The 21,526-nt window shown below is 45.9% G+C and overlaps 1 protein-coding gene across 1 annotated transcript in view; it reads left to right on the plus strand.

Moving 5' to 3' along the window:
* The first annotated feature begins 259 nt into the window (after positions 1 to 259).
* The window catches only part of DNAH5 (dynein axonemal heavy chain 5), a 259,271-nt gene continuing 238,004 nt past the window's right edge, over positions 260 to 21,526 (plus strand). Inside the window, exon 1 of the mRNA XM_087867971.1 lies at positions 260 to 607. Coding sequence (XP_087724097.1) covers positions 599 to 607 — 9 coding nt within the window. The 5' untranslated portion in view covers positions 260 to 598. The remainder of the gene's footprint in view (positions 608 to 21,526) is intronic.

Here is a 21,526-nt window from a genome sequence, read left to right on the forward strand (position 1 = left end):
CGGGGTGCGCCGGGCCGCGGGCTTCGGCTTTGGGCTTCAACTTCCGAGCGGGGGCCTGAAAGCGCTTTCCCGAACTTGTAGGGCTAGAGCTGCTGGCTTTTGAGTTTGGCAGCTTCTCTCAGGGGTGGTGGTCAGTCATGTCCACCGGGCACCCATAAAATGCAGAAGCCGTGGGTTCAAGGAGTACCTCTTTCCGGTATCTTCAAGTTGTTCTATCCCCCTCCCCGTTGCTGTGGAAAGGCCACTTGGAGGTCAGTGACGTGGCCCCGAGCAACCCACTGTCCCATTGCGAGCATCAAAGATATCCAGGTGTGGCGGAGGCTGCTTTTGTGTCAAGTTTGTTGGCTGTTATTAGCTCTCATTGGCCCTTGAGTTTGGACAAAAGCGAATGTTCAGTTCCCTTGGAGCGGGGGCGGGGGGGCGGTGCAGGGTGGTGGAGGCAGAGGGTGTGCAGAGAAAGCCCCATTAGGTGTTTTCCTTATGCCTGTTACATATATTTGCCTTGGTGTACAACAGGTGAGAAAGGGCTGGAGACGTACGTACGTGCCTTTAAATCAGCTTTCACTTCAAACGACTTTGTGTTCTCTCTCTCCCTCAAATGAATACTGTAAGTGAAAAAAACCCCTGGTACTTGTTTTTGCATTTACCTTCAAGGGGGATTGTGTTCATATGTATTTTTCGTTTACACTGTCTGTAGCTCTATAACTAGAGCAATCTATTATGCTAATCATAAAATATGCATCATGATGAACGTAAATGTATACTTATTTAATTAGGAGCAATGTATGTAGTTTATGTAATACTTCAACGTTTTCCTCCTCTCTGTCGGTATTGACCTTACTCGGAATTAGCGGTTTTATTCTTGTGAGCATCTTGTTATGGTATTCATATTAGTGTTCTTATTTTCATATGATTTATGTGTCATAAATACTTGAAATTTCTAATATATCTATTTTGTGTTTCATTAAGACAAATTCTCACTAGCTCTTTTTAGTCTTTTTACAGACTTTTCCCCCATTTTCTGTAAAAGAAAAGAGAGACCCTGAAATGACAGATGGCATTGCTTTATATAATACCAATAAATCAATAACTTTTTTTGTGTCCTAAGTAAAAAAAAAAAAAAAAAAAAATCCATGTGTTATATAATCTTACATAAATTTATCAAGTTTTATCCTCCCAGAATATAAAGCATAACTATTAACCTTATGTCATGTTCTTATGATTTATTAATTATGCTCTTAATATTGAAAAAATTAGGTCACTAAAACAATTTGTTCCAATTTTATAAAAATAAAAAAAGGCCTGTGAATATGTATAGAAAACAGAGTAAAAGGACACATATCAAAATAATGATACTGATTATCTTTGGCTGGTGGCATTGAAGAAGAATTTAATTTTTCTTTAAATATTTTCCATAATGAACATACGTACGATAAATATGTATACGCCTAAATATAAATCATTGTATATTTAAATGTTTAAAATTACACATTTAAATAAAATATAGCTCTATTGTTAATTACAAATGATATTTATATTTATATGAATTTTGTAGTTAGAAAAAATTATAAGAATAATGCCACTTAAACGTTTACACAACTTTCTTCTCCTGAGACAAACTTAACATTCCTTTGGTAAGTACTCCTGTTTTCAGTGCGCAGGGGTGACCTTGTAAACACTACTTTGCAACTTGTGCTCTCTCCCCCAACTAAGTGAGCAGCCTGGATTTTATGTAAATTAGAAATGGAAGGTGGCAAATGAGCATGCCCAGATCAATGTGAAGAGCAGCAAGAATGAAACAAATGTGTGCCTCCGTTGAGTCCTAAACACTTTTCTTAACCCTCCTCGAGGCATCTTATTGCCCTAAGCCCAGGCTGATATGGAAAGGATTTTTAGCAGCCATAATAATTTATCATGAAATCTGCAAATATGGTTTCTGTGGGAAAAGGGAGACAAATAGACACAGAGGCAAAGTACAAGGCATACAAATTGTTACATCTGTGAAATGTGACCTCTAAGGAACCTTAAATTCCAGGGGGGAGGGGAGGCAGGGCTCCCCTGCTTTTCTCCCAGGTGCAGGTAAGGGCATGTCTGAGGCTAGTATGAGCGGTAGAAGAGGACTGCTAGGGGTATGGATATTTCGAGGAATTGGTTCCCGCTGATAAGGAATGCTAGGAGGAAGCTGACCTGTTACATTTTCTCCTTCCTCATGCTAAGCTCTTTCCTGGCACTGAGCTCTGTGGCTGTTTATTTATACCTCTCTGCTGTTTGCATTTGGCTTTACTCTTTGAAGCCTTCCTTTTAACAAACAGACCAAAAAAAAAAAAAAAAAAAAAAAGGCTGGAACAACTGCTCACTCATTACTTTGTTTAGGAATAAAAACCAGTAGCTTCAGCTTGAGTAGATTGCCTGTCGAGGCTGGTCTGGTCTCCCTGACTGTGGAGTTATTGTCCTCTCCTCTCAGGGACAGGCCCACCCCATTGCCAGCCCCAGGTGTGGTTTGGTGGCGTGGAATATGCTGAAGGAAAGCTTCCTTTTAACATTTACTCCCTGGAGCAGACGGTTTGCGTGAGGCTGGGGTCGGGGAGGTGGTGTCTGAAGATGCTTGCGCAGCTCGGTTCTAGTCGATGAACACTTCTTGAAGTACCTGCTGAGTTTCGAGTACTGTGGCGAGAGCACTGCGGAATAGGACCTTTGCTTCCTTCCTCCCTTCCTCCATGTTTCCTTCCCTTCCTTTCTTCCTTCATCTCCTCTGCCTGTCTCCTCTTTTCTTCCTTCCATTCCTTCCTACCCTCCCTCCCCACCTCTTCTTGCTTCTTTCCTTCCACCATTTGTGTTGAGTGCTTTCTGGCTGGCCCTTTTCTCAAATTCCTCTTGACGATTCTGAAGCTCCCCTAACACTCACTACACAACCAATGGCATTATCCCCCTTTCTTTGGGGGACCGAATGAGATGCACAAATTGTGACTCTTGCCTGCCGTTTTGGGGTAACTTACGTAAGCTTGGTAGGTCTGTCTTTCAGGAGATGGATTATAACTTACTGAGAAAGGAGAGGGGCGCCTGGGTGGCGCAGTTGTTAGGCGTCTGCCTTGGGCTCAGGGTGTGATCCCGGCGTTCTGGGATCGAGCCCCACATCAGGCTCCTCTGCTAGGAGCCTGCTTCTTCCTCTCCCACTCCCCCTGCTTGTGTTCCCTCTCTCGCTGGCTGTCTCTCTCTGTCAAATAAATAAATAAAATCTTTAAAAAAAAAAAGGAGAAAGGAGAGAGGACATGTGACACTTGTCAGATTCCTGGAAGGACTTCTGTCCAAAGGCTATGCTATTTTAATAAGTCCATTTAGAAAAAAACCTGCCATTGTACTTACCCTGGATGGGGTAATAGAATTATGACTGAATTCCCATGGGTCAACATTTCGGCCTCCAAGGAAGTAATATGCAGAGTTAAGAATTTTGGAAGCAGCTTCCAGGTAGGGCCAGTAGGGCTTGGCTGTGGGATGTGGGCAAGGCGTCTGTGTCCACTCCCATGGAAATGGTTGTAGGCTTCCTTGGAATGCTTGGACATTGAGGAAAAAATCGTATTCGTGGAGGGCTGAATGCTGTGTGGGCACCTTCTGAACTTTGTTTAGCCTATTTGGGGTAAAGAATGGAAGGTGTGAAGCTTTGGTGTCCTGAAACGTCCACGTTGTTGTTCATTACAAAGAACATGGGAAGGCCTGGCTCAGAGGAAGCAGTCATCGCCGACTCTGGCAGTGTTCCCCAAAAGAGGGTTGACTAAGTGGCATGAACTGTGATGGGGTCTGGGGAGATGTCGGGAAAAAGCAGACCAGAGTCCTTACCTGTGTGTGAAGCTGGTAGCCAGGTGGAGAAGACGGTGTGAGAGGGCACACGAGGGGGCTGGAGAGAGGTGGGAGAGGTCAGGAGGACAGAGCTCTCCAGCCAGAGGAAATGACCCCTGAGGACCAGAGCCCTGTGGCCAATGTGGAGAGAAGGCCGTGTGGAAAGAGGCAGGGGGCAGTGCTTCACGGGTGGAGACAGAGCTTTTAAAAAGGTCATTAAGGTCAAATGAGGTCAAATACGTGGGCCCTAATCCCGTGTGATCTGTATCCTTATAAGAAGAGCACATTAAGACGGAGACGCAAGGAGACCTCAGGAGGACACGGTGAGGAGGCGGCCGTCTGAAGCTAACGAGACAGGCCTCAGAAGAAACCAGATCTGCTGACAGCTTCACCTTGGACCTTTAGACTCCGTAACTGTGAGAAACTCAACTTCTGTTAAGCCTCCCCATCTGTGGTATTTCGTTATGGTGGCCCGAGCAAACGTACGGTGTGCCAGACGGTTTGCCCACGTTATCTCAGTTAGTCCCAATTGCGGCGCGGTGAGGTAGGTGCTGTCAGGACCGTCATCTTACGGAGGAGAACGCCGACGCTGCAACATAAGCATCTCACTGGCAAGACGGGCGCGCCGAACGCCGCCGAGAATCCTACACAAGTTGAAATGAAAACCCACTCGGCCCAGAACGCCCGCGATCGTCATGGCAGCACAGCACAGGGGCGTCAGTGGGGGGCAACCCACCCCTCTCCGGCCTCCATCGACCACTCAGAGCCGGGTCTGATGACCGTCGTTGGACGGGGAGCTCCTGGAACAGGGTCAGTGTAGCTGCGTCGACCCGGGTTCACTGCCACTCACGTGATGGCCGGATGCTGCTGAGGACGGAGCGTGGCCATGAACCTGTTCAGCTCTTCATCTGCACCTGAGGAAACAGTCAGCCGGCCACGTGGGGAGAAGAGATGTTACAGGTGCGGGGGTGGTGGCAGCAGACAGACAAGTTAGGGGAGCAGCCGTCTTGGAGCAGAGAGGCAGAGCATGGTGAGGAGCTCTCAGATGGAGGTCCTTCCTCTCCAGCCAGGTTACGATTTTCCATCCAAGCTTGTACGTGAAGACTGTCAGACCTTCGGTGGCTCCTTTAGTAATAATGCTGAGGAGTGGGATGACCCTGTGGTCCGTGTCATGTCAGGCTTTGATTACAGGGTGTTGTTGTGTCTGGAGTTAGGTCTGTCTTTTCCTATCCGCGATGTATAATGAGTCATATTTCAGTAGGATTCTACTCTTCCGTCTTTGTTTTTCATGGTACAGCAGGCTGTTTTGCTGACGTTTTTTGTAGTCATGATTTAAAAGGTCTGTGTTTAATGTAGCCTACACATACTCTGCTAGTACAGAATTGAAGATGGTACTTTTCCAGGAAGGTCAGTGTAAATAATGAATGATCTCAGTGGCAGAATTCCTTTTCAGGGAGGAAATTGTCTTTGTTTGGGAAAAACAAACAAACTCAGTTAAGTCACTAGAGAAAGGAAATGAGGCCCGAGGGCAAAGTCAGAACAATGGCTTGTGGCAAGTTCACCAGCAGCAGTGGTGGTGGTGGGAGGTGAGAGGAGGAGAGGGGGAGGGGATTTGAAGGCTCTGGAGGGAAGCCTGGGGTGCCTGGGGATGGAGGATAGACAGGGGCAGTGGAAGTCATAGAAGGATCCCCTGGGCAAGGGATGCTCAGAGAGCCTCTTCCCTCTGACCTCTGGGGAGGTGTGCTGGATGCATGAGCCACTTTGTAGTTTCTGGAATTTGAGTGATGGGCCATGTTGTACATTTGCCCCCTGCGACCCTGGAGGAAGAAGCTCAGAGCTGGAGGTGATCCTGAGCCCTTCAGCCCCCTGGGGGTCTGTTGAAGTCTTAGGGAGGGCCCAGAATGGGTGCTCTGGCCAGGTTCACCTTGATCTCAAGAGGCTAGAGTCTCACAGGTGACCCACTTCTGGTTCTCTCATTGCAGGGGATGTGACTGTGAGTTAGTGAAGCTGATTCCAGAACCATCCATGAAGCAAATCTTTTTATACCCATACTCACGCCTTTTAAACTTTTTTTGAGGATGGACTATACGAGATTCATTTTATTTACGCTCTTATGCAATTGGGGGAGACACTTAGTCTATCTCTAGCTTGATGCTGAGTATATGAGGCAATTAATAATGTTTAACTGAAGAGTCTTTTCATGGGACCAAATTCTGTGTAATGTGCATTTTGTTACCTTTTCAGTTAACAATAGAGTGGGTGAAATATTTGATTTTCTTTTTGCTGAAAAAATTAATCTCAGAACCTTTGGGTATTTAGTACCCTTTTCCCATGCTGTGTAGACCTGGAAACTCAGCAATGAGAAATCCTTCCCAGTCAGTTCATTTACTTTTAAAATATGTTCTACCTGCTTAAAGAGAAAATTTAGAGAGAGTAATACACAGTATATTTAACTTGTTTTCCACCTTGTTGTAGCATCTGCGTCAAGATTACATTTGTTCATTAACTTCATAATGACTTAAAGACCTAATTTTACCTTTGTTAGAATTTTAAATTCTCCATTTCAAAGCTAAGCATGTGTAGACAGGCACCACTAAGGAAACAGGTGGGCACACATTGCGTATTCGTTGAGGATGTTAATCATACCCTGTGTTTGTGACTTCCCATTGCCCCTTCATTGGCTTCTATATGCTTCCAGGGTGTTAATGAATAACAAAAATAGATTTCCACTTCTCAAAAAAGAGCTTCAGTGTTTCTGGGATAATTAAGGCATCTGAAGAAGCAAGTGGGTCACTGCCTAGCGGTCTCTGTAGCGGTAGTTGGTTTAATAGGGGACTCTAAATACCTCTTACCTTGGGAGTTGTAATTATGTCTCGGTGATTGTGTGCGAATTTATGCCCAGCGAACTAATATTTTAAATCTTCTTATAAGTTTTAAAAATGGCTAATAATGTGCTCTTACCTTCTTGATCTCCTCTTAGTATTAGGAAATTACATCAGAGGAGAGTGTACACCAACAGCCTGACAGTTCTTCGTTGAGTACGTTATGTAGGTACCGCTCCATTACAAGGGAATCCCCTGGATATAAAAATGAATTCTTGTAGTGGAATTTCTTACACATAGACTTTTAAAGTCAAGTTTTTAGGCCACTGGCACCAAAGTGATATTAAACAGGACCCAGCACATCACCAGTAAATTGGTAAGTGCAAAGAAATTAGGTTAAGGTTTTTGTGCGTTTTTCTTAAAGGCTAAAGAGCAAAGATTAGGTGCAAATGATCTGTTAAAACAGTGACAACGACAATTCTGAAAAGAGATTTCAAGGGCTTTCCTGCCTTCCTCCTTTCTCTCTGTCCTTCTCTGAATTTCTTCAGTGTGCTCCGTGCAGTTTTGTGGGTGATCTGGGAAGACGGTGCATGTTTGGTTGGGGTCTGAGGCACACAGTGGGATGAGCATGCCTGTCGGGGAGAGGATGAGGATGACCGGTCATCCTAGGCAGCACATCGGGGTTTGAAGAATTTCAAGTAGCTCAGAGCTGCTCAGTTTGGTAGCCCCCACCCAGCCAGTCAAACCCTTCATCCTCCAGAGGAGTCGAGAGCTCCTTTTAACAAGACCGGCCATTTGCAGTGACACGAACAACATATTTTAAAACTGTTTTATCCCCCCCCTTTAAAAAAAAACCAGTTTAATCCTTGACTATTTAGAAATACCTGTTTCCTGGAAGGTAGGTGAGCCAATGAGCTGGGAGGACCATGTGAACGGGTGTGGCACTTGTGAGTTTGTGACATCACCTTGCCACTTTTGGGGCTGGGGTCTTCATCTCTGAAAATTAAATCTCCTAAATTAAAATTCTTGTTTTGAGGATAATTGCAGTGAAGCAAAGATTTTGCTCTCTGATTGTTTCTTACGACACTCAAGCTTTACAAAATTTAGTCCTGGCCATGCTTTCAAAGATGCATTTTCCACTTTTGCAGATGGGGATTTTTGCCCAAAGTCTGCGCTGAAGGACAGAGGAAATAAAGAAATAGTTCTCTTCCTGTTTTTAGGCTTCATGAGTGTCGACCTGTGTTTGTGTCCCCTTCCTCAGCTCGGAAACCCCAGCACTGGAAATAGGAAGAGCTTCCCTATCGCACCCATCACAGCCTGCTGACTTCTCTCTCCCCTCCTCCTTTGCTGCAGGCTTCTTTCTGCCCCTTCTGCCCCTTTCCTCCTCCTGCTTGCCCCTCCCCCACCCCACCCCGTCCCCCTTGGCTCTGGATCTCCCCGAAGAGCATGCAAAGGGTCCGAGGGATTCAAAGGGATTTGGGTGATGTCCCCTCCTCTCTCGGTGTTGAGCGGAACAGCCCTCTGGCTGAACGGGCTGGTTTGTCCCGCAGACAGAGAGACTTCATTGGTTCACTTGCGGCCCTAGGTCTTGAAGAAGACGCACTTAAAGAGTGCCAGCTAGCTAATATTTAAGGGTTGTCATATTTTCAGCTGGGCCTGACACCCTTTTCCGTTTTTTTTTTTTTTTTTTTAACACAATTTGGTTTTCTTTTACTTAGTTAAAAAAATGATGACATTCATGCGAGTCAGGCTGAGGCATGCTTTGGGGAGACACAGTCCGGACTTGTAGGGTAGAAATGGGAATCCAGCCCCTAGACACCTATTGTCCTCTGAGGGGGGAGCAGCTAGTGTGCAGTAAGAGGAGAAAAAAAAAAAGGAGAAAAGAGTCTCTTATTTAAGTCATTTCACTGGCATATCTCTGGATTCCTTCAGTTAATGTATTCAGGATTAACCATTTCAATGTTTGTTACCTATTTTTCAGTTTACATTTTTCTTTTTTAAAAAGCCAGGTTCCCTTTAATAAGAATATTTTAGAGGCATTAAATTATTTTTTAAAGTTGCTAAAACAAATGTGTATTGTTCCCTGTGGCACACAGTTTCTTCCTGTCTGCCTTCCCTCCCCCTACACCTCCTCTTTCTTCATTCTTTCCTTTCTTCCTTTTTTTGCTGCCTTTCTTTTTCTCTACACTTTTTGTTTATCTTTCTCTTGTTTTATTAGTTAAGAACATAGACTCTGGAGCCAGATTTCCTGGGTCTGTATCCTGGCCATACTGTTCATTAGCTGTGTGACCTTAAGTAGGTAACTTGACCTCTCTGTGCTTCACTGTTTTAATCTATAAAAGATGGGGCTTGTCATAGTAACTACTTCATAGTCATGTTGTGAGGATCGAGTTGATATTTATAAAGTGCTTAGAACAGGGCCCAGTAAAGAGTAATGCTAATAATTAAAATAAAAAAATGAAAACACAACAGAAGTAAACCCAGGAAATATGGATTAAAAATGACATAAAGGTAATATGTAGGTTTACCTTTCAGTCTCAGAAATAATCGCTATCAATAGTCATTTCCCCATGTATATGTACATGTAATTTATTTTATTTTAAAATTAATTAATTAATTTTAAAGATTTTATGTATTTATTTGACAGAGAGAGACAGCAAGAGAGGGAACACAAGCAAGGGGAGTGTGAGAGGGAGAAGCAGGCTTCCCACTGAGCAGGGAGCCCGATGCCCATGCTCATAAATAAAATTTATTTATTTTTTAAAAAGATTTTATTTTTAGGGGCGCCTGGGTGGCACAGTGGTTAAGCGTCTGCCTTCGGCTCAGGGCGTGATCCCAGCGTTCTGGGATCGAGCCCCACATCAGGCTCCTCCGCTATGAGCCTGCTTCTTCCTCTCCCACTCCCCCTGCTTGTGTTCCCTCTCTCGCTGGCTGTCTCTCTCTGTCAAATAAATAAATAAAATCTTAAAAAAAAAAATAAAAAAAGATTTTATTTTTAAGTAATCTCTACACCCAACATGGGGCTTGAATTCTTGACCTTGAGATCCAGAGTCACGTGTTCCACAGACTGAGCCAGCCAGGTACCCTGTAATTTATTTTTAATTTGAAAATTTTTTTTAACCAACATTAATTCCTACTTTTGGAGCCTGACTTTGTTTTCCATTTTACAACATATCAGAAACATGTTTCAGTTTCATTAAAATGCTTCTTTAACACGATTTTTTAAAAAAAGTAATCTCTACCCCCAATATGGGCCTTGCACTCGACTCCTAGATCGAGAATCACCTGCTTTACTGACTGAGCCAGCCAGGCACCCCAACACCAGTTTTAATGGCTGTGTAGAATTCCATTGTACAGCTCAATAGCAAATTATTTTATGAATTTCTTGTTGTGAAGCTATAAAGGATTTTATATGAGTATTTCTAACATTAGCAATTATAAAGAAATGAATATATATACACACGTATATGCCTGTGTCTGGTTACCACGGGATCCCTCTGCTTCTCCCATCCTGCACACACCACGTCCTCCGCTCCCTGGCGCTTTCTACCTGCCTGGGGTCTCCAGGGACCTCTCCGTTTCTGCCCTGGCTTCATTTGGGAAATGCTACTTACTCTAGGAGAGGTTTTAGTTCATAATAACTTGTTTAAACAGCAAACACACAAACTCCTCCAAATTAAGGTAAAACAGAGCCAAAGACCTCATCAAACACTCTATAATAAGAAATGTTTCCCTCTCAAGAATAGGAAGCTTAGAAGAACAGTAGTAACAAAACACACATAGCTAATGGGCAAGGAAGAAATTCTCTATGATTTAATAAAACAATTTTCAGCTCTTCAAATTTAGAGATTTCTTAAATTCTCTGGTTATTGTAAGTAAGTTTCAGTTTGTCACAATAGCAAATTCTTACCAACTAGAAAAGAGTCGAGCCAACCCTGGAGTGAATCCTTACCCAGATAAGGAAGCCAACAGATGGTTCAAGCTCACCACCTAGTGGCTGCTCAGGAAGTGGCTTCCTTGAATTTGGCCTTTTTGGTTTTGGTTTCCATGGGACAGGTTTATGGAGTTCACCACTGTGTTCTTTTCCTCCAGGCAAAAGGAGTCCTTATTTGAGGAGTCCCATTGAAGCCTCTGGTTACATTCTCTCATCTTTGGTGGATAATGATGCATAAAACTTAGTATATTTGCTAATAGCTTACTTTCGTCTCTTGTGTGAGAAATAGATCAGTAATTTGTTACTTAGAGTAACACTGGTAGGGGATCAATTGTTTTAGGTCTTGTGTTCAGTTTCTGTAGGATCCTGTTACATCTTCAGTTACCAAAAAGAGGACTAGCCAGGAATTTTTTTTATCTCTGCCATATTCAGCTTCTGAATTTACCACAGACCTCATTTCAAACCAGAACATCTTGCAAAGAGGTCCCTGAAGAGTCCGAGGCACAGATTTGTGTTACCAGCTTATTAAGAGTGCAGTGCCAGGGGAGCAGGAGGCAAGAGAGGCACAGTGAGGTGGGGAAGGAGGGAGAGTGAGTATGAGGGGTGTTATTTAGCTGGCTGCTTCCAGGGAGCAGTTTGGTGAGACTGTCACCCACGAGGCCACATGAGCCGAGGGCAGTCAGTCCAGTGGAGGGAAGCGAGGGAGAATTTCTTGTGCTTCATTTTCCCACTGATGAACGTTTGCTTCGTTGGCTTTGATTCCCTGGCTCTTCTGGTCAGGCATCGTGGCTGACAAGCCGACTCCAGGTGTCTGGAGGTGAGAGGCCTGGAGCCTGGACACTAAGCAAGAGACGTTGTGGCAGTGCGGGGGAGAAGATGCTGGCGCCCACCAGAGCCGGATGCAGCAGCGACAGCTGGGGCAGAACCAGTGGCCCAGGACAGGGGAGCCTGGGGGATGAGAGGTGGTACATAAAAGTGTGGGACCCTACCACCTGGCTTAGTGTGTTAGCCCCAGATTCTGCTCCCAGGAATGTGCAGAAGAGCTGAATAAACATTGGTTATAGATTTTAATATGTGTTCTAGTAAATGCTTCCTGCAGGATTCTTTTGGTTGCAAGAAACCTACACCCACTAAAGCAGGAAAAGCAAATGGGCCAGGGATGGGCCAGGGTTGTGTCAGGGAATCACCATGTGGGTGGTGATGGTGCTTGGACCCGAGAAGGGTGCCAGAGTCAGGACCGGCTGGTAACCTGACTCTGATCTCTGCACACGTGGATGTTGGCTTCATGCGTGTTCCTCTCTTTCTGAAGACTGGCTTTGTTTGTATTGGTAGCCTGCCTGTAGGCAGAAGAAGCCAACCCATGGTTTCTGAGCCCTCACATTACAGCCACCCAAGAGACAGATTCTCTGTTAGCTCTAATTCTGAATTCCAGAGAGGAAATCTCTCTAGCGGGTTAGGTGTTCTCCGATCCAATGAACCCTCTGGGGTAGAGGCCACTTCTGAAATGACTCCCAGTGACCTGGAGGCAGTAGAGGGGAGATTACCATGGCAGGGAATATTTACTGTGTTCTAGGGTCTGATACATTCATCGAGTTACGATTTTCCATTCCTGGGCTACTGGGCTGCTCAGAATGGACACATACTCCTTCCAATATTCATTTCACAACAGGTGCATTACCCCACCTCCCCCAGGAATAAACCTGAAACTGTGTCCAACTTTTGCACCCAGGCGATGTCTCCAGGTCTCCTGATGGTGGTCACTCTGGTGTGGCCATGATCCAGGCTAAGGGAGTGCCTCTAGAGCTGGGGACTAAGTGTTAAATTATTAGTTATCCTCAAGTCACCTGAGGTAGCATGGTGTGGGGGTGGGGCACAGGGCTGCTGAAGCCCAGATGCCCACTTGAAAAACACCGGAAGGCGTAGAAGCCTCAATGAAACCACTGTGGATTGGCCTTTGGCCCAGAGCACAAGCCACTGTGGACAGGTGGAGTGATGGGGATGGTGGGCCTGGGATTCTTGTGGCTTCTGTTGCTGCCTAGTGGGTGCCGTGAGCTCCTTGCTGGGTCGGATTCTGCCCTGTCGACCCACACGAAGGCGTCCCCTCCTTCAGGGCTCTTCTGGGCCGTTCTGTTGCGTGTAAGGCTCGGAGGCTATACAGCTTTAACAGGTGAGGTCATTTCCTGTGGCTGTTGTAACAACCAACCACAAACCTGGTGGCATAAAGCAACACAAATTTATTAACTCACAGTCTGTAGGTTGGAAAACTGACGTGGGTTTCACTGGGCTGAAATCAAAGCATTGGCAGGGCTGCATTGCTTTCTGGAGGCGCTAGGGGAGACAGCTCGCTCGCCTTTTCCAGCTCCTAGAGGCTGCTCACGTTCCTTGGTTCACAGCCCCTCGAGGCAGCAACGCTGTGTCTCTGATCATTCTTCTTCAATCCCATCTCTTTCTCTGACGCCCCCTCCCGCCTCTGTCGTCCACTGTTGAGGGCCCTTGTGATTACACTGAGCTCACCTGCACGAGCCAGGATACTCTCCCTATTTTAAAGTCAGCTGATTAGGTTCTCTAAGTATTGTCAGAGATCCCTAGGGGGCCTCAAACTTATTCCTGGGCGTCCTTGTGGTCAGAACCACGTGCATACTAGTCCCGAGGCATCTTGTATGTGGAGCTGCTTTCTAGTGGCTTCCTGATGTGTGCCAGTGTCATTGGTCTCATGGCTGACGGAACGTGTGCTGGAGTTTTCTTATGTTTTCAACACGTCTGTTTTGATTTCAAATGGAGTAAATATTGATAGATATAACACACATGCACACAGGTTTTGGGTTCTTGGTAATTTTTAAGAGTGTAAGGGGTTCCTGAGACATTAATGTTTGGGAACCACTGCCCCAGCCATCTTACAACTTCAGCCTTCAAGTTGGGATGGGAGCCAGCAGGTGGGGTGTCACCTGGGGGCTGCACCTGCTCGTCAGCTCAGTTGAAGAGGAATAAACTCACAGAAGGTGTCCTGGCCTTTTTTGGGAAGCGGAGGGGGCTGGGTCTGTCCCCTCAGCCCTGAGTGAGGCTGTGCTGGGAGGTTGCAAGTAACTGGGAGTTGGGAAAGGTACAGCTTCCTGGTCCTTTGTAAAATGGTGCTGAGTCATGGCTTCACAGTAGGCTTGAGAGTCCGTATTTATTTGGAGCGTCTGAGATCATTCAAGGGCCTGCCGGGTTTGGGAATGATTTCCTTACCTGCCAGCGGTGCCCTTTTTGGAGAATCAGGAGACGGAGGTTGTTTGCAGACACCCAAAGTCTGAGCAGGTTGGGGTGGGAAGAGGTGAGAGAGAGGGAGAAGATAGAGGGGGCTAATTTGGGAGAGAGGGGCTGACAAATAATCGCCCCCTTTCCCTCCTTCACTCAAAAGACTTCAGTCCAGATGCTGTCAGACTGATGAGGATGAAAATATTTACCTGTGGTTACCGATGAAAGTCGTAGGCAACTGGCTTCCTGTCTGCAGCCATTTGGGTCTCCCTGTCTGCTGGGTGGGGGAAGCCTCCCTTGGAGCTGCCCCTTCCAGCAGGGCGGCAACAGCCTCACAGAGGACAGGGAGGAGGATGGGAGAGAGAGACAGATTGACCCACTTCTCTCCTATTACCAAATCAGAAACCCCACGTATGTCACTCCTCCCCACAGGCAAGAGTGAATGAGGGCTGGGGAAGAGGCCAGGAGTGGGGATCTACTGAAGCCCCTCTACATGGAAGGATGCGGTGTGGGTCACTAACATCCACCAGTCTCTTCTACAAACGTTTATATGATCCACTCCGAGCCAGGCATGGTGCTGGGTGCCAGGACGCAGATGTGAACAAGACACAGTCCTGGCTCCAAAGAGCTCACAGGTTTTCTTCAGAAGTGTGTTTCCTAGACCACCGATGTCCAAATCATCTGGATTTTCCCCTTATTGTGTGTTTATTCAGCACCTACTATGAGCGAGGTGCCATTCTAGGTACTGGGATTTAGCAGGGAACACCAGCTCCCTGCTCTCTTTGACCTCCGTTCTAGGGGGTAGCACGTACCATGCCAGCTGCTGCTTGCTGAGCACTGTGGACTGAAGTCAGTGAAGCAAGGGGGCTGGAGAACTCTGTGGGAATGGCGTGGTGGGCTTTTTATTTTATATAAAGTGGCTGGGAGTTGCTTCACTGACAAAGGGCTTTTGAGCAGGGTCCTGAAGGACTTGAGAGAATCATGTGGATATCTGGCAAACAGGGATCCAGGGAATAGGAACATCATGTGCAAAGGTCCTGTGGCCTGAGTGTGACTGTCATGTTAATGGAACAGCTGAGGGAGGTCATGTGCCTGGAGTGTAGTGGACAAAGAGGAGAAGGGGGTAGGGGATAAAGTAAGAGAGATATGGAGAGATCATGGGGTCCCTGGTAGGATGAACATGTTTCGACCTCCATTTTGAGGAGACAGTTCTGGCTCGTGTTGGAAAGTAGAAGCATTTTGGTAGCTGTTGTCATAATCTGGGGAGTGGGGAGGTAATGGTGGCTTGGGCAGGAGTGCTAGTGTTTGATAAGCTAAGAGATGATCAGATTCTGGATACATTTTGCAGCAGAGCTGGTAGGATTTGATGACAGATTAGAAGTGAGAAGAGGTAATGAGAAAACACAGGCAGGGTTGACTCCAGGGGTTTCTGCCTTAGCACCTGGAAGGACGGAGCTGCCCTCCCCTGAGATGGGAAAGATGCTGGGAGGAGCATGTTTGGGGGGAAATGGGACATGATTTGGGAAATGCTGGGCTTGATGAGGGTTGGACGACTGCATGGAGAGCATGGGTGTCCATCACTGGAGGTCAGAGGAGCAGTCAAGTTTGGAGAGAGGAATCTGGAGGTTCAGTGAGGTTATCTAGTGCTGAGTGTTAGTGGAAACAAGGACTGAAGTCTGGGTTTTGAGACAGCTTGACCTTCACAGGTCTGGGAGCCGAGAGAAGGAGCCAGTGGGTCAGAGCAGAATTGAGAACAGGTATCCTGGGTCGTGTTAACAAAGTCTTTCAAGAAATGGTGACCAACTTTGTCAAATACAGCTGAAAGTGAAGATGAAGACAGAACTTCCGTTGGATTTAGGCACATGGAGGCCCCAGTGCCTTTGATGAGTTGTGTCAGGGGTTGAGAGGCCAAAAGCCAGATGGGGTGTGTTCACGAGAGAACGAGGAGGAGGGGCACAATGAGAGAGAACAAGGAAATGCCATTCTTTAGAGGCAAATTGATGAGAGAGGGGAAGTAGCTGGGGTGGAGGGGGGGTGGGATCTACACATATTTGTTGAGAACTCACCGTGTCTCAGGCACAGTGTTAGGAATCTGAGGTACGTCAGAGAACCCAACCCAAGAGTCCTCATCTTGGTTCAGATTCCGTTCTGGTCAAGGGAGGCAGTAAACAGTGTGAGAGTAAATAAGCACATTTCATTTATGTGTTAGAAGATGACTCATGTACTAGTGGATTCAAAGGAGGGAGAGGAGTAAGGAGCTTCAAGTATGTATGGCAGGGGAGGGGGGTTGAAATTTCAACCTGATGACAAAGGTGGTGGTTGAGGGAGGACCTGCAGGAGGTGTAGACACTGGCCATGTGGACACACGGGGTAGGACCACTGCGGCAAAGGGGACAGTGGGTGCAATGGCCTTAGGTTGGAGCATGGCTGGTGGGGGGTGAACTAATGAGGAGATGGATCCCAGAGATAGAGGGGGGCTGGGAGATTTGTGTAAATGGGGTGGGGGTCCTGGAGACCTTTGTAAAGGTTTGGCTTTTACTGAGTGAAACAGGGAGCCACTGGAGAACAGAGGAGGTTGGCTGGGTGAGATTATAGGCGTTGTTGGTTGAGGCCAGGTGGTAGTAGTTGTATTAGGGTTCTCCAGAGACAGAACCAATAGGATAGACATATTATCTATCTATCTATAGATCAAGAGAGATTTATTTTAAGGAATTGGCTCTCACAATTGTAGAGCCTCACACATCAGTATCTGCAGGGTCCACCAGCAGGCTGGAGACCCAGGGAGGAGTTGTTGTGCAGCTCAGGTCTGGAGACAGTTCAGAGGGTCATTCCCTCTTCCTTGGGGTATCTCTAGCCTTTTTCTCTTGAGCCTTCAACTGATTGGATAAGGCCCACCCATATTATGGAGAGTAATCTGTTTTACTCAAAATCTATTTAATTGTTAATTCCATCTAAGAAATACCTTCACAGCAACATCTAGACTAGTGTTTGACCAAATATTTGAGTTCTGTGCCTAGCCAAGTTGCCATATAAAATTGACTATCACCATAGTAAACACCAAAAGCTGTTGGCTTCTGGTACCAAGGCATCTATCTCTCCAGGTTCTTAGACCCTGGCTGGGAGGCAGGTGCTGTCACAAACTAAAAAACCACGGTGTGTCTGTGCATGAACATGCATGATACCCTCCTCTGATGAAGGACGGTGCTCGGTCCCATCAAAACTGTACCGGCTGTTCCCCTCAGTTCTCACAGAATCCCCATGGAGCTCATGAGCAGCCCCTTCCCTTGGCCCAAGCCGCAGTTTAGGGCGTGGAGAGTTGTCCTTCCGATCATCCCTCCTTGGCTCTCCTCGGAGATTCTGTGCCATCTTTTGGTGGATCTTCCTTCTCCATTGGCCAAAATAAGGGAAAAAGAAGAAAACCCCCTAAAATCGTTAGGTAATTCAACTCTTACGAATCACCCTCCCTGAGGAATTCCCCATCTTATTTCAAACATCCAGATCCCATGTGTGTTTGACTCCCATTTGGCTGGAGCTGAGACCTGGGATGTCCAAGTGAGAGATTTGTGTCGGTTGCCTCCACCATCAAGGGAGACTGTGGAGCCTCCAGCCTGGCCGTGAACCAGAGAGGCAGGAAACGGGAAGGGTGTAGCCGGAGCTAGGAAAGAGGGACGTGGAAGAGGAGAGACAGGAACTGTGGAAGTCTGTGTGTGAGAAATCCTGGAAGACCATTGGAGTGTGAGAGAATGGGGCAGCAGAAGGAAGAGACTGAGAAATGTTTCTATGGGTTAGGAGTTGAATCCCCTTTAATATTCTTGGAGATATGCAGGCAATAATTAGATTTTTTCTATTATTGAAATGTAATTGACATATAATGCTGTATTAGTTTTAGGTGTACAATACATAGAATTTTTTTGAAATCATTTTTGGTTCTAGGGCTCTGATATTTTGTGTATAGGACTCCATGGGCAGACTGAGCCATGAGGATTCTAGGCACCCTCCCCCCCTTTTTAAAGATTTATGTATTTATTTGAGAGAGAGAGAAAGAGAAAGTGAGTGGGGGATGGGCAGAAGGAGTGAGTCTTTCAGGCAGACTCCCCACTGAGAGCGGAGCCCACCACGGGCCTCAAACCCATGACCCATGAGATCATGACCTGAGCTGAAAACAAGAGTCAGACACTTCACAGACTGAACCATCCAGGTGCTCCTGGATTCTAACTTTTTGAAAAGGGTTACAAATATCTACATGACCACGCATGGTAGAAAAGAAGTCAGACAAACTGTCACATTCCAGCTAGGCAACCTACAGTGAGATGCTTCTCAAAGCTGTAGTTCGTATCTTCTGTTGGGTGGGGTGAGTCAAGCCCCCCTGTAAGGTCATTACCAGGATTCAATGAGATGGGGCCGGCAGAGGCTTTCCTGGCACAGAACTTACCCTGAGCCTTCCTCGGGCTTCCCATTTTCCTGCCTCATGCATCATCTAAATAGACCTGAACAGATTTTCTGCTTCTCCTGAGCTAATGGAGGTCTTCTAAAGACCTCTGACTCTTGGCATAGCATTTGCTTCTGAGGGGATCAGGGGCTGTGGAGGTGCCAGTTACTGGGAACAAAGATGGAAGAGCAGCCATGCTTCCCAAGCCCTTTACACTGGTGTTCCCAGTGAAGGCAGGAACTGGGGAGCTGGAGAAGGCAAGCCTGGGCGGGAAGACCATTCCCTGAATGAGCAGAGGCTGAGAAGCTACAGCTCCTTATACAGTGCTGGAAATATTTATCCTTCATCTTAATTAATGTTTCCTGGAGTTGCTGCTAATGGGCCATCCTATCAAGAATGCTTGTGGGAGTAACACTTCATAATCAGACATTTCCAAATGCCAGCATGCCTCCCTCCTCAGCAAGAGTGGCTTAGAGATTAGCCCCACCTTGTGGAGAAGCCTAAAAATAATGAAGTGAAATATTGCTTGAAGGTAAGGAATTGAGGCAAAATGAATTTGTATTTTAATATTTTTTTCAGAAAATACTTTGAAGCTTTATATAATCAGACCATACGTTTTTGGGTGAATCATATGAATATAGTTTTTTAAAAAGTTACTTTTTTTAGGGCCTTTGGGTGGCTCAGTTGGTCAAGCGTCCAACTCTTGATCCGGGTTGTGAGTTCAAGCCCTGTGTTGGGTTCCATGCTGGGTATGGAGCCTACTTAAAAAAAAGTTTATTATTTTTTTAGTAATCTCTAAGCCAGTGCAGGGCTCAAACTTGTGACCCCGAGATCAAGAGTCACATGCTTTTCCAACTGAGATAGCCAGGCATTGCTTATAAATATTTTTATAGATGATGAAGCCACTTCATCAGGTGATACTGACTCTGTAATTGCACTACCGTCGTTCAAAAAAGACAAAGTAAGACACCTCCAGATGGCTTAGCCTTAATTTTGTTAAATTTTATCTATTTATTTTTATTATTTCATTTTTTCATGTAAGTGTACTCTTTAATCCCTGTCACTTATTTCATCCATTCCTGACCCTCCTCCTTTCTGGTAACCCTCAGTTTGTTCTCTATAGTTAAGAGTCTCTTTCTTGGTTACTCTCTCTCTCTTTCCCTTTTGCTCATTTGTTTCTTCAGTTCCACATATGAATGAGATCGTATGGCATTTGTCTTTCTCTGGCTGACTTATTTCGCTTAACATTATACTCTCTAGCTCTATCCATGTTGTTGCAAATGGTAATAGGTCATTCTTCTCATGACAATAATATGTATACTTATGTATCTATATCTATGCACCACATCCATTCATCTATTGATGGACGCTCGGGCTGCTTCCGTATCTCGGCTGCTGTCAGTAATGCTGCATTAAGCATTGGGATGCACGTATCCCTTCAAATTAGTGTTTTTGTATCACCAGTGTGATCACTGGATTGTAGGGTAGCTCTATTTTTAACTTTTTGAGGACCCTCCATACTGTCTTCCACAGTAGCTGTACCACGCTCTTGTCCTAGCCAGTCACTACCTGCCTTTATCATTTGGGGGAAAGGACTAAACTTTTCTAGGCATGAGTTTCCTAATATGTCCTGGAAGGAAGTTGGAAAAGATGATCTTGTAGGATTCCATCTTTAAGGTTCTAGGGGTTGGGTCAAACGAGAGGCATTGCACGATGCGCAGGAGGAGAGGCAGAAGTGACCTGAGAGGTGCCAGGTGTGGGTTGAGAGAGAAGTAACTTTTCCCAGGTGTAGGCTCACTGGGAATGTGAGCTTCCTGCTCACAGAATTTACCTGTGCCTTCAGGATCTGGTGGACATTCATATTTAAGTCTGAATTTATGACCTGAAGGATCAGAAAACGCTGGATTCATAATGGCAATTTCAGGTATCATGGATACCACGAGTTTCTTTCAGGCCCAGTAGCAAGCCAGGAGCTGTTCCAAAAATGAGTTATTTCCAAAGTGGGCAGGATGCCTCTGTTATGATTTTTTTTCTCTGAGCTCCATGCGGCATCCCATCTTCCCCAGAAACTTCCAGCTAGGTTAAAGGGTCAGAGAGGCTTGCACCAGATGGAGCTGTGTCTTGCTCTGGGCCACACAAAGCTGGGAATCTTATATGTTACTGTGTACATGGCAGGAACAGTATACCCAAATATGGGGTATATTGCAGTGTACCCAAATCCAAAGAGGCTCAACAAGAATTGTGTTTCTTTCTAGTTCAAGAAATCCTATTTGGAACAGCAGCTATAACTGGAATCAATCCCTGATTAAGCTAATTTCATATCATCTCATTGCTTCTCTACCAGGAGCAGTTTCTTTCCACAGATGACATTTGGCAATGTTTGGAGACATTGTCACAGTGGGGAGACTGTGCTACTGGCATCTAGGAGCTAGAGACCAGGGGTGCTGCTAAGCATTCCATAATGCAGACTTACCCAGCCCAGAATATCAATATCAGTACCAAGACTGGTACCCTGAGATCTCGAGTCTTGAGATAGGTCCTAGCAGAACAGGCAAATTTAAAGGATTTGTGGTAGGGATTACCACCTGCATTGATCGTATCTTTGATGGTGGCACTGCTTTCTGTTTTCATGGGAGAGGTGGTTCCAGGAGAACCTGTACCTGGAAAAGTGGGGGATTCTGCCATTTGCCAAGGGTATCTCTTGTGACTATACACTTAGGTATTGTAGAAGTGACCACAGGATGTGTTCTTCTGTCTACTGGGTCATAGGCTGAGTTTATGTATCCCTGGGTCACTGCGAGATAGATATGGTATCACACATCATTTATCACTAACTCCGTGCTCCCCCATTTAACTGATGGCCCACATTGCAGCTTTGCTAGCTCAGAGCTGGATTTCAGTGATTTCCAAAGGTCTGGGACTCTCTTTTCCCCCATGCACAGTTACACCGTTTGGGGCTGCCACCCGCAGGTCTGTGTTCTTCATGTTCCCCATAATTGGCAATTGCAGGTGACCTTGGGACTTCTAAATCCGTGGGGCTTCAATGTCACCTTCATTCCAGACAACCAAAAATGACAGCTTAAGCAACTGATTTGCGCCTGTGGGCCATGACTGTCATTGTCCCAGTGTCTGAAGGCAATTGGATACAAGCCAACCTCAGATTTCACGTTCCTGTGGGGAGCTGTTCTCGGAGTTTACTTCTGGTGCAATCTACCCGGCTGTTCTCAGTTATAGGTATTAGTATCCACCTTAGTTGTTGTAAGTATGAAG

This window comes from Ursus americanus, chromosome 15 (genome assembly GCF_024610735.1).
Source record: "Ursus americanus isolate L20-20 chromosome 15, mUrsAme1.1.p, whole genome shotgun sequence".
NCBI classification, from domain to species: domain Eukaryota; kingdom Metazoa; phylum Chordata; class Mammalia; order Carnivora; family Ursidae; genus Ursus; species Ursus americanus.